This window comes from Filicampus tigris, chromosome 1 (assembly GCF_054856515.1).
Source record: "Filicampus tigris isolate MCC_2025a chromosome 1, RoL_Ftig_1.0, whole genome shotgun sequence".
Lineage (NCBI taxonomy): Eukaryota > Metazoa > Chordata > Actinopteri > Syngnathiformes > Syngnathidae > Filicampus > Filicampus tigris.
Window position 1 is genome coordinate 19,719,271 of NC_141217.1, and position 13,311 is coordinate 19,732,581.

Here is a 13,311-nt window from a genome sequence, read left to right on the forward strand (position 1 = left end):
CACATGTGACGCACATCTGCAGTTGCTCAGCACTTTCAAATCATTCCCAGTGTGAATTTAACTTTATAGACAACAGTATTGGGAATTCTGACCTTTCCGCATAATAAAAACATGGAAGAAAAACTTGGCGGTGGTCTAGATTTTGCAATAGTATGTGCTAAAGTTAAATGCTTGAATACGCTGAATTAGAAGCTTTCAGTGGCTTGTCTTTTTTTTTCCCCCTTTCCTGATTGCGCTATCGTATTTTAACATTACAGTGACAAGATATTGGGCTCAAACATTGGAAACAGTATTGAAGCTCAAAGCAGGGTAACTGTCCACAATGACACTGTCCTCAACAGCCGTAAAGAAAAAGGGAAAAAAAACATGTTTTGATTCCTGTTAATTGAAATATGTAAAGTCAACCCCCTAATGATTCATCATGCATTTTGATGAATATCGGCATAGGGCTTTTTAACTCATTCACTGCCAGACATTTTCTGGCCCTCTTTTACCCTGATGTTTGAAAAATTTTGAAAAGAAGTTTTTTATATAAATAGAGAGAGAGAGAGAGAGAGAGAGAGAGAGAGTTCCTGGGATTGAATGGCTGGAAGGTGAAACCACAAGTCAATTTGTCAATGGCAGTGAATCAGTTAAAAAAATGTGACGGCTGCTGAAAGATCAATTTCAAACTTAGTAAACTTCGGGGACCTATTTATTCACTTTTTTAATTAACGTTATAATAGATGCTGCTAACCCTGGTAACTTTCATTTGATTTTGTTTGGAATTAAAACAAAGTCTAGGGAAAGCTTAACATTTCAGTTGTTTAGACATTTAGAAAAACCTTTCTGTTGAAAACTATAGGGAGCTATTTACTTATTTGACTTTTATTAAAACATTTTAAAACTTGTTGATGACCTTGGAAGCTCCCTGAACTTTGAGATAGAATTTTAAAACAAAGGTGTCTATTGTGTAAGATTTAAAGACATTTCATCAGAGTTACGAGTCGGAGTTTGCATTTGTTAAAATTTTGACGCAAATATTTGACCTTTTACTGAAAATAAATATTGACTCCAACTATCGATCTCCTCGTGTACTAATAATCGGTGTCGGCTCTGGAAAAAAACAAAAAACGATGGTCTATCTCTACTCAAGACTGTGTTCAAATCAAATGGAAGTCACATGATGCTGTTTCATAACTTGCATTGTCTTTTGCCCAAATATGAGAGGAAGTTCTGTGCAGGTATTTGTGCCATGATGCACGTTACGCTGCTTTCTATTGCAGATAACAGTGGATTAGGCTGTCAGTGCAGCTTCAGTGAGCTTTTACAAGTCTTTGCCATTTCTTTCCATTCATATCCCTACAAAGAGTCCCATTCACACACACACGCACACATACAAAGGCACGTTAGAAAGGAAACAGACAAGCGACCCAATCATCTCAAATGGAGCCTTGCCGACAAGTATTTTTTGCCTGCTTTTAATCACACCTCACAGCTGGCTGAGTGAAAGGAAGTTGTGGACCAATTGTTCCTATTAGGTAATTTCTGTAGGGCACTTTTTAATGCTTGTGGAATTTTTTATATCACGATCAACAATATTTATTCCAACTTTCTTTATTTTAAGGTATACAGCAGATATGCTAAAAACTCGCAGTCAATATCATTATCTTGTCTCAACACCATATTTACAGGACATACAGGAATAAGTTCTGTCTGAAAGAGAAAAAAAAATCAAAAGTTATATACTGTTCGGTGTTACAGATTTATTTGAACACCAACCTATGTAAAGTTTATACCACAGCTGCCCTCAATTGATGATTTGATGATTGAACATTGGTATTAACGTCATTTTTAATATTTATCTAATGGGTAATACACCAGTGTGTATTAATGCTTGAACTGAACTCGCACTTTCAATGCTAAAACTTGGAATTTTTGTCTTGCTTTACTTTTTAAACTTACTGTTTTACAGAAAAAAAGTAAACCACATTATTGTGTGATTAAGATGTCATTTGCTTGCATTCCTGAAGACAAAAATTAGTTTTAGTGGTTGAGGGTTATAATCAATTAATTTCAGTCATCTCAGAGAAGACCAGCGAGTTAGCTCAAATTTTGGCATCAAAAGATAAATTCAGTTTCAATGTCCTTCCTCCTGTGTAAAATTGTGGAACATTGACAACTGACTGAAAATTAAAGCGTCTGCATTGCATCACTTGAACGTTAGATCGACACTATAACAGGTGATCTATTTGTATATTTAAATCAGTATATTCACGTTTGCAGTCACAACATTTTAAAAGTAACGCAAACTGAAAAAACAAAACACAGCAAAACAAACAACAAAAAAAACAGAATTTATTATCATTAAAAAATTTTTTTAATTTTTTTTAGGTTGGGATTAATTGTGCAAAATGTTAGCCTCTAGTTTCCATCGACAGGAATGTTAGCATTCATGTGATTTGAACAGAGCTCTTTAGCTAGCTCCAAATTACGATGCTTTCAAAGCGACAACTGTCACATAGATAAGTGGCCTGAATGTACAGTGGCACAAACTTTTTTAATAGCTTTGCTTTTGTATTTTCAGCTTTTTGAAGCAGTTGTAACAGTTCATTTTTCTGTAGTGGCATCCACATTAGCCTTTTAATGATATGCTTTGTAGCGACATAAAAGGGCGGTCAAAGTAATCTTTGATGTTTAAAATTATGTTTGACATTACAAAAAAAGAAAAACTGACCAAAAGAAGTCATATAATACAAACATTGTACCAAATGTACCAAATGAATCTCGTGCAGACTAGACATGTTATTCAACAAATCAACAGCTTGGTCGTCATCATGCTATCCACTAATACTCCTGTGAAAAATTGCTGGATGAATAGACGCTTCACACATCTATTTAGCAAACAAAATGCATCTTGCATGGTGGCTATGCGTTGCCCGATCAACAAAATGGCAACATTGATCCTGGAGGTGGCCCTCAGCCTCATGAAGGTCCCATGGTCTGCTGGCCTTGTGAGCCTTTCTTGTTCCCGCTGTAATCGCCTGTGAAAAACAAGTTAGCGATGCTTGAAACAGCCGCCCAACACAGCAGAGACGGCAAAAAAAAGAATCAACCATAGGAAATCAGACATGTTTCCGCCGCATCGCCTGCAAATGTTGGAAGTCTTTATTTTTGCGATTTGCTTTGGCTTCAGAATGACTTGATTTGTTAAGTAATGCTAAATCGAGCTGCATCACAAAGGGATCAGGCTTATCTTCTTTTCACAAATGTAGCACATGTACTGACAAATTTCCTCCTTAACCTCTGTGCTCACACGCAACTTGAGGCCACAACGCAAAAATGTTTACTCCAATGCTCGGCACACAAATTGGGTTTTGTTCAGAGGAGCTGTAAAAGGCCCCTCCAAATCAAAGCAGCATGTTTGTGCAACAAATAGCCAATAATCTTGATTACTGTAATTTGGCTATGGCGGCCAAATCTATCAATGACACCCCCGCAACTTGTAAATTAAGTTTGAAATTGTATGGGGGGAAAAAATTACCTCCATTTCAAATGATATTAGTGTTTGAGCTAATGTTTGTGTTTCACTTGTTTAGCGATCTCCACGGTTAGCGATGCGCAATATGGACCACCTTATGAAACCCAGGCAAGACATGAGACTGAAACGGCAGAATCGCACGTCTGAATAGACATTTTAGGAAAGTAACACGCAGGCGAGGACAACAAAAGACCAAGCTCTTGCTCTGGTTTAAGACACCAAAGATAGTGATTCACAACAGGCAGGTCAGGACCAAAAAGTGAGTGGTGGCGCCATTTTGTGTGGGTCGTGGACAGCGAGTAAAAAAAAATAAAATAAATAAAAATAGGCCTTCAGATTGGACACTTGGGGGTCAAGACATTGAAATGTTATGAAAGTTGTGCACTGAACTAGTTTGCTGGTTTGTGTAAGAACAAATGGTCACGCGGCACCAGAAAGCATGCTCACTTAACTACCCTGCTTTTCATTTGTGTTTTTCAGCATTTACTGTAATTAGGACTTTAGTTTTGCACTAGCATTGTTTCGCGCATTCGCACTTAAGTACTACAAAAAAAAAAAGAGTTACATCATTGCCGTTGGAGGCAAACTCCAGCGGAAAATGAGGACCACTTGTACATTCCTATATTGGACATGCATCCAGAGTTTCCATTCTGGAAATATTGAAAAGGGACAAGAAAAGTAACCGCCTAAAGCTACACGGTCTGCACCGTAAACAAATACAGTGGAGCTCAGCCTCTGGCTAGTGGAACTTATGGTTAGCTATACCACTTCAAGCGGCATTTGAACAACATTTTCCTGGCTCTTCAGATGGAGCCAAAGCAATAACCAATTGTACTTTTTTTTTATGCAGTTATGCTCTTCCCCATGTGTGCTGAAATATACTCTTGACACGCAAACATCGTCTAGTTATGTTTACATGAAGGACATACAGTTTTTTCAAAGGGTGTATTTCAGTCTTTACGGTTCTTAACAACTATAAAAGTGGATCGTGAAAATACGTGTCCCAGGCTTTTTCTTATACTCATTTTAATTACTCGTGTGGAAATTCAACTGATACGCTGTTGTATATTTATGTTGCACACCACACAGTGAACCACTACACATACATAGAGGTTCGCAAGGACAGGGCTTCGCAAACATGCTGCCCCACTTGAGCTTGTTGTGGTGACCAAGGTCTGTTGCTCAAGGGCACCTCAACAGTAGCCAGGAAGCAGGCTATCATCTCTCCAACAATTCTAGGTAATCTGTTTGACATGCTCAGAGAGAATGAAGACAGATTGTTGCATTAGGGGGCCCAAACATCCACAAATCCATTCATTTTCAACACTGTTTTTCCTTAAAAACATCAGAGGTGTGCTGGACCCTATGCCAGCTGAATTTAAATGAGAGGGTGGGTACACCTTGGACTACTGTATATGACAGCCAATCATAGGTCCAGTCAATACAAACACCCACACCTATGGACAATTTTAGAGTCTTCAATGAACCTAACATTCATATTTTTAGAATGTGGACGAAAGCCACACAAGCAAGGGGAGAACATATCCTTAGCTGATACTTGAATCCGGAATCTCAAAACTGTAAGAGAGATGTGCTAACTACTCATCCAGAGTGCTGCGAAGCCAAAAATAAAATGACCATATTATTGTGATGCAAATAGATTAAAGATAAGAGATCTGGGACACTCGGGTTTTAATGACGGTTGGGAGTAAACTGAGAATTGCAATGGGCCAAGTAAAGAGCCTTGGGGGATAACAACTTAGCTGAGCTGTTGAGAATGATGCTCAGTTCCCACTTGGAGACTGTTGTGGTTCACTGTATCAAAAGCAATTTCAATAGCAAAGTTGTTGTGAAGTTTCAGAATCCAGATTGCAAGGTGCTGTTGTGGTTCTATCGTTGGAATACATGGTCGTGTTAACTGAAATGAAAAAGACAGTTTTGCAAATCAGACTGCCTTTTTCATGCCCTGGCCAGCACTTAAGTGTTACCAATCCAAATTGTCATGGTAAAAAGGGCCTCCTGCTTTCATGTGGTTCAAACAGACTATTTTCTTTTTGACATTCGTCAAGGCAACCCTGATCCAACTGATTATAAGAACAAGCCTATCACATGATGTGGACGACAATGTGTGACACTTGAGGACATGGTGGACTGTTGACTCCTGCCATTTTTATCTTATTACCAATGGAAAAACACATTAACCTGGCAGATGAGTTTTTAAATGTGTATCTACGATATATATATATATTTTTTATTTTAACCTTGCAAAGTAGCTAAATTACCGACACAGGAGTGAGGGAGTACAGTTTTATGATCGGGCAACGTCTTCTGTGTGGTCGCAAGAGAAGCACTCCACAACTTTGTTGTGTTGGCAGCGTGTTTTGGGTCATTATCTTGTTGCATGATGAAGCTTCTCCCGATTCATTTGGATGCATTTTTCTACAAATTGCCAGACAAACTGGTTTTGTGGTTTCAGAATTAATTCTGCCAATACCATCAGAGATACATCATCAATAAAGATTAGTGAGCCTGTTCCAGAAGCAGCCATGCATGCCCTAGCCATGACATTACTTCCACCGTGCTTCACAGATGCTTTGCAATGCTTCTGTCATCAGCTGCTGTTAATACGCCGGGCTGACCTGTCGTACTTCAGTAGCTTACTTCTTTTTCAGGACATTCAGAATTGTTGCATTGGCTATGCCCAATGTTGTGCAATAGCTGTGATGAATTTTCTCTCTTCTCTCAGCTTCAAAATGGTTTGCTTTTCTCCCATAGACAGTTCCCTGGTATTCACCTTTGCTTAACAGTTTTCACAGGTGACACCTGAAGCTAAAAACAAGCACTGTTTAATGTTTAATCAATCCATCTAAAAGGCAACACATGAGCAGCTATAGAAACACCCATCAGTCACATGTTCCAATACTTTTGCTCACGTGAATAGTGGGTGGCTTCAAACTAAAGGCGCGCTGTCCTGAGTTGATTAACACATCTAGATGTAAATACCATGAAATAAATCATGGACTTTAGAACTTTTTCCTCATATTCATCTGAAACCCAAAAGTCTTCAGTGTACAACAAACAAAAAGGAATTGACCTTGCCATTCCAGTACTTTTGGAGGGGATTGCATTCTGACAGAATGATAGTGTGCTGTCAAGGATGACACCCAGAATCTTGACCTGAGGGAAAGGGGAAAGTGGTCAACAGAGATGGAGAGACTGCCAACTTTAGATAATATACTGCATTGTTTGTATCAACCTGGAGAACTTCTGTTTTGTCACTGGTAAACTTAATCAAATTAGAGGTGAACCAGACATCGATTTCCAATAACTGGGCGGTGAAATAGGAGGGGGGAAGTGAGACGCGGGGTTTGCAGAAGAAATAGATGTTGGTGTCCGCGAAGCAATGACAGCGGATTTTGAATGTTTTGGAAAATGATGCCAAGGGGGAGATAGATCACGAAAAGGAGGGGGCCCAGGGCAGAGCCTTGGGGCGCACCTGAAATAATTGGGTGCGAGTCGGATGACAACGATTTTGCTGGATGAACTGAGCGCGGTCTTTGAGGCCAAGCCCGTTCCCTTGGCTGTGGTTTCGCTAGACGGTGAATGGAACCAGTCTAGGGCAGTGTGGGCGATGCCGATGGACGAGTCTATTGAGGAGGACGGTGTGTGAGATGGTGTCAAGGAGGATACCGATGGACAGTGAACCAGAGTCAGTTGTATTGAGGTGATCTGAGGTCATTTTTAGTAGAGCAAAAACAAATCATTAAAATGACGATTCACCATTACGCTGAATGTAGTTGGAGCTGGTCAGTCTCGTACTTTGTTCTATAGCATATTCAGAGTGTTGCGTTCTTGCCAGGCTCCAAAAATGTAAGCATTTCTCTGCTTCACTCTTTCTATTTCTTTTGTCGTTATGAACTTGCTTATTAGGCAAGTGCTTACAGGTCTCTTTTTTGGCGGAATATTTCCACATACTTGTAGCAGAGCACAGACGTACGGTACGTGTTGCAACACAATGTCGTAAAGTGACAAGTGCCACGATGTTGGTGCATGTTGTGATATGAATAAAGTTCTCGTTGTGGCCCGCGAATTATTGGACATAATATTTTGGGGATGAAGATGGATCTTCATTTTGCGCTGCTGCCCTGCCAACACACACACTCAATCGCTCCACTTCCAGCTTCCAACTTTCTAATCCAATCACAAATTTTACAGCAGATTTGTTAGATTTATGATTGACACTACGCAGGAGTGGATATATAAAATGGAGGCGCCCAAGTCTGCGGCTGCTTTGGCCCACAATATTTTCGCCAAACTAGGACTAACGACAGCATTCAAATCAGAGGAATCCGTAACTACGGCTCAGCGGAACCTCCTTAACCAATCTATGACCACCAGTTTGTGTTGTCATTGCGTGGATCCAGCGGTTTTGGGTCAGTAAACCCCGAAGCGCTTGCCATTCTAGCGCTAATTGCTACGTCACACAGACCCAGCAGCCAAAGAAAGAGCAGTTTCCCTTCAGTATATGCCCACCCAGGAGCATTTGCAAGGGCACCATCAATGTAACTCCTTTTCAGTCAAATGTTCATTGTTTTAAACTGGACTGCGCCGCTACGGTAATTCTTCACCATCACAGTCAGAACGTTTGATAGGTATGTACAGGTTATGTATATTGTGTATCTACTGTATTTGCTGTACTGTATTTTTACAAGTACAGCAATGTTTGAAGACACTTGCAAGCACTTGAGATGCTATTATACTTTGTAGTATATCATCATGGTTTGTGGTATATTTATGATTTAAATTATTAATAGACTAATCACTTTTAGGGGAACATCAATTGTTCTTGGAAATTCGCTGTTGGGGTTGGTCCCTAACCCCCATGAATATCGGAGTCCACTGTAGTCCTGCTCCCTACTGTCGGCCTCAATGTTCACTTTTAAAACTCAAACTCATTGAAGACACATATTTATTCTTTGGCTTTTGACCCAACATGAAACTGACGCTGTTCTGCTGTTTTCTGATGTCTACTGTATACTGTATGTGTTAGTATCATTAATTTGTGTTTTAATTTACTGCTTTCACTATCTTTGTTGTTGTATTATTACTATTTTATGTTGGATGTAAAGTGCTTTGTTAGAGCTGCTGCTGTTGTGAAATGTGATATATAAGTTGTATTGTATTGTACTGTATCACATTGTATTGTATCGTATTGTATTTATGTTTTCCATTCGATGGTTGATATTTCCTAAATAGCACAGATGAGCATTACGCCTATGTGACGGACTGGTCCATCTATCTGCCTATGACAGCAGCCCAATAAGGTATGTGGGCAATAAACGATAGACGGAAAACTTTAAAAAATATAGACACTCTAAGTATCGTCGGAAGCACATTTTTTTACGCCTGTGTAATTGCCTATATTGTCCATTTCTGGGGTGAGGTTTCTGTTTCTCGTTGGTGTGCGAGGTGGTAGTTTGTCAAAGTTGGTAGTCGGAAAGGCTAAAAGCCCGTTTAAAATCATAGGCAGACCGGCCTATAGGCGATTACTTTTTTTTTTCTGGCGGACAAAAAGGCGGATCGAGGGACGGTGGACGGGTTCCCCGGCTGTAGGCGGTAGGCAATAAATGGACCGCAAATTTTTTGTTAAAAAATGCCCAGCTCTGGTATTTTGTTTGAAATAGTGGGGGTGGGGGGTTGTTGGTGTTAGTAAAAATTGGTTGAATTTGGTAGATGGAAATGCTAATGGATTCCCATTTAAAATGATAGGCGTATCGGCCTATAGGCGATTACCGGTACTATTTGGTCCAGCCAGACAAAAAGGCGGATGGATGGACGGCGGAAGGGTACACCGGCTGTAGACGGAAGGAGATAAATGGACCGCAAATCTTTTGTGAAATGCCCAGCTCTGATAAATAGTATAAATATATATAATAAATGAAATAATGGGTGGACCAAAGAACAAGTTCCCATGCAGCTCCATTATTTTTTTTGTTTGGAAGTTTCTCATTAAGGATTACTGGATTTTTCAATAGTTTTGCTGTCTTTATAAAGGGTCCCCCACGGTACCTTTTTCAAATGTTATGTGATATTGTATATTGGGAAATTAAAAAAGACAACTTACAATTTGGCATACACTAATACTATTCATTAGCCCATATATGTTCTGCATTGTTTATTAACATTGAGCTGAACAGGCTTTATTAAGGCAACGCTAGGTTGGTTTAAGTCTTCACGTTGTGTAATTCTCTTTGTTTTATGTTTAGTTTGACAGTAACCTTCAACTAGTAGTGCCAATAAACAGACTGAGGCCTCTTTTTTTTTTAAATAAGTCTTCAACTTTTTCACTATATCTGCCGTACTATACTGCCATATTAATGATGAGTAAAATTATTTCGGGTTTTTTTGCACCCTGTAAAGACTACTGTACGTTAAGTACTGCAGCGATCCGACTTAGATAAAACGTCGTAAGCCGAGCCCCTCCGGTAGAGGGTGAGAGAGTATCGAGGAAAGAGAGAGAGCCCTCTTCGATCCCATTGGCTGCTGAAACTTGTTGGAGCTTGTGTTGAAAAACAAGAGGCGCCCAGGAGCCTATCACTGGTCCCGACCTGCCCCCCTTTGCACATTTCCGCTAAAGTGCCAAAGTCGTGCCGCCTTGACCGTGTCTGACACATGACGCAGTCCACGTGGGCCCACGCAGCTCCACAAGCCAACTTTCCACGCCCTTGAATGCCGCCGCATGCATTCTGCTTTCTTCAACCCACTGGACCTCTCAAAGTGGCTGCCACCTTTTATTTTGGGGTGGGGGGGAGTCCAAGTTGTTTCTCAGATCCGTTGATTGTACGTCTTCCTTGTATATTAAACAAGTAGCCGAAAATGACGACGTTACCGGGAACCGTGCCGCGGATGATGCGCCCGGCATCCGGACAGAACTATCCAAGGACCGGCTTCCCTCTGGAAGGTACCCACTTTTCGAACGCTCTTTATTCATAAAAGGGGAGATTAATTTTCCCCAAATAGGACCCTTAAGTGTACCATTTTTGTATTTATTTTTTATTATTCTTATAAAACATACTCAGCAAGATATTTTGACTTTACATAAAAAATTATGCACATTCATAGATATTAAATTAACTTTTTTTTTTAATTGTCGTGGTGTAGAAAAGCACTCCATCACGTATATGACCTTATTTTCCTTTCAGTGGGACAAATTGGCGATTACAACCACGATATTAAACACATGCAAATAAAATGAGCTTTTTTTTTTAATTAAAAGTGCCACGTCAGTGTTAATCACTGATTTTGTTTGAATGGTTCATCTGGTGATTTTGCAAGTAATTTACAAGAATTAACTATATCCGCTCAACCAATCAATGAGCACAAAAATAAAGTAAATACCTCACAGTTGGGTACACAATTAAAAAAAAAAAATCGATTTAACATTTTTAACGTTTGAAATGAAAGTGTGCCACTGCATCCCACAAATGGGATAAAAAAAGATTAGAAATAGTCACCGTGGTTCATAATTTCTGGTATATTTCCATGCGTTGAAAAACGGCAATAAAATAATACAAACAATCTCCAAATACAGAAAATCGAATTACAACATTTTTGTAACTTGCTTACCAATGTGTTTTGATGTTTTTATCTGTCTCCTATTTTAAAATATATTAATTATAATTTAAATATAAATACAAATGCTTTTCGTATTGTTTTGTAAAAGGTTATAACGAAACGAAAACGAAAGTGGAAGAAAACTGCTGTTTTAAATAATGATGCGGTGTTTAAAGAATCGTTTGATGATGTGGGATTTAGGCCTGTAGCCAGCTATATAAGCAGGCCATCAAACAATCATGAAAAAACAACACCCGCGTGAAATCCCCCCAAAATAAGAGTGAACTTGCCATTGTATCATTGAAATAAAATCGAACAATTCTTCCCTCCTCGTCGGTGGCCCGCATGCAGTGTCTACACCTTTAGGCCAGGGCCGGGTCAACCAGCTGGGGGGCGTCTTCATCAACGGTCGGCCCCTGCCCAACCACATCCGCCACAAGATAGTGGAGATGGCCCACCACGGGATCCGACCGTGTGTCATCTCCCGCCAATTGCGGGTCTCACACGGCTGCGTGTCCAAGATCCTGTGCCGCTACCAAGAGACCGGCTCCATCCGGCCCGGGGCCATCGGAGGCAGCAAGCCCAGGGTGAGCCTTCCAACAAGACACATTGCACACAATTGCAAAGAAAACAATGCCGTTTCTGATGCGCGAATGCTGAAAGGCTGACGAGGACTGAAATGATGTGGAATTCAGTGAATGGGTGAAATGTGGGAGTTGAAGTTGGAATTTGGTGAATGCTTTCAAGACGTGTCATATACCGCTTCAATTTGTGAATTTCATTGTCAAAAATGTGGAATTTGGGGGATGTGGAAAATACTTCAGGAGACGTTCCGAATGAAGCTTAACAGTATATATTTTTTAAATTTCTAATTAACTTGAATTTTGGGAATGGGAATGGGAATTTTTGGACCCAATCAAAGATGTGCAACATGCATGTGGCCGCATGTGTAAAAACACCTCAAAACTGTAACCCAGTGCAAGTGACGTGGCTGTGTGTCTTCTGGGACCCAATGCAGCAGGTCGCGACGCCCGATGTGGAGAAGAGGATCGAGCAGTACAAGAGCGACAGCCCGGGAATATTCAGCTGGGAGATCCGAGATAAACTGCTCAAGGACGGCGTGTGCGACAGGAGCAGCGTCCCTTCAGGTGAGACACTCGCTGGTAAGATGCTTTCACTTCTTTCCTTCCTTCGTCAGCTTGCTGTCCAAAACACAATTCACCGTTACGACCATATAATTTACCCAATTATTATTGCTGTTGTCATGTCATTTAGCGTCATGTAATTTTCGACCTGAATTTACTGTATGGTCGCGGGGTTATTATTATTATTATTATTATTATTAATAATAACAATAATAATAATAATAACATGATTAATGTCATAATTTCATAATCAACTTGGATCTACAAATCGCTATTATTATTGTGTTAGTGTTATTTTTAGTCCAGCATAAAGAATATTAATTTGTGTATCTGACTTTTAATTCTTTTAATTTTGACGACAACAATGATTTGAGAAGAATTGTTTAGCTGTAGTGCACCTATACGCGCGCGTGCGAGCACACACACGTAGACACACCCACGCACACCCACGCACACACGTTTATGTATAAAGCAAGCCTGTACTGAGAGTTTACACAACATATAATATAATGTAATATAATGCTAACCACTGCTAATATCCATAATAATAATAATAATATCTATTTTAGTCATAGACTACTTAGAAAATAATAAGACAGCTCTACAAAAAATTATAGTAAAAATTTTGAGGTATTATAATCAGTAATTCAATAGTTTTAAAAATAAGATCGAATAAATTAAGTTATTCGACTGCGATTACTATAGTGCTATTGCTACTACTACTACTAACACTACTGCTATAATACAAACACTATTACTACTACTAATAATAATTAGGGCTGCACGATCTGGGAAAACATATGAAACACGGGTGGTGAATATGGCAATATTGATATTGTTGCGATATTTAACATGTACCTGAAAAAGTGACACTTTTATTACCTAACAAAAAAACTAAATTTTCTGACAAAATAAGCAGCTTCATATTCTTAGCTAAATTTTTCCAAATCAGATAGAACATACAAAAGTTCATGTTTGCAGTAAGCATATTGCTGAGGCCATTATCGCGATGACGATATTCTTTCGATATAT

General features: G+C 39.5%; 1 protein-coding gene across 2 annotated transcripts in view; it reads left to right on the forward strand.

The window, feature by feature from the left end:
- The first annotated feature begins 10,164 nt into the window (after positions 1-10,164).
- Positions 10,165-13,311, forward strand: part of LOC147153169 (paired box protein Pax-7-like) — a 37,058-nt gene continuing 33,911 nt past the window's right edge. The window contains exons 1-3 of one of the 2 annotated variants that reach the window (XM_086043620.1): positions 10,165-10,481; positions 11,486-11,721; positions 12,153-12,297. In XM_086043620.1, coding sequence (XP_085899746.1) covers positions 10,397-10,481; positions 11,486-11,721; positions 12,153-12,297 — 466 coding nt within the window. In that variant the 5' untranslated portion in view covers positions 10,165-10,396. The remainder of the gene's footprint in view (positions 10,482-11,485; positions 11,722-12,152; positions 12,298-13,311) is intronic. The other variant, XM_086043610.1, reaches the window with a different exon arrangement.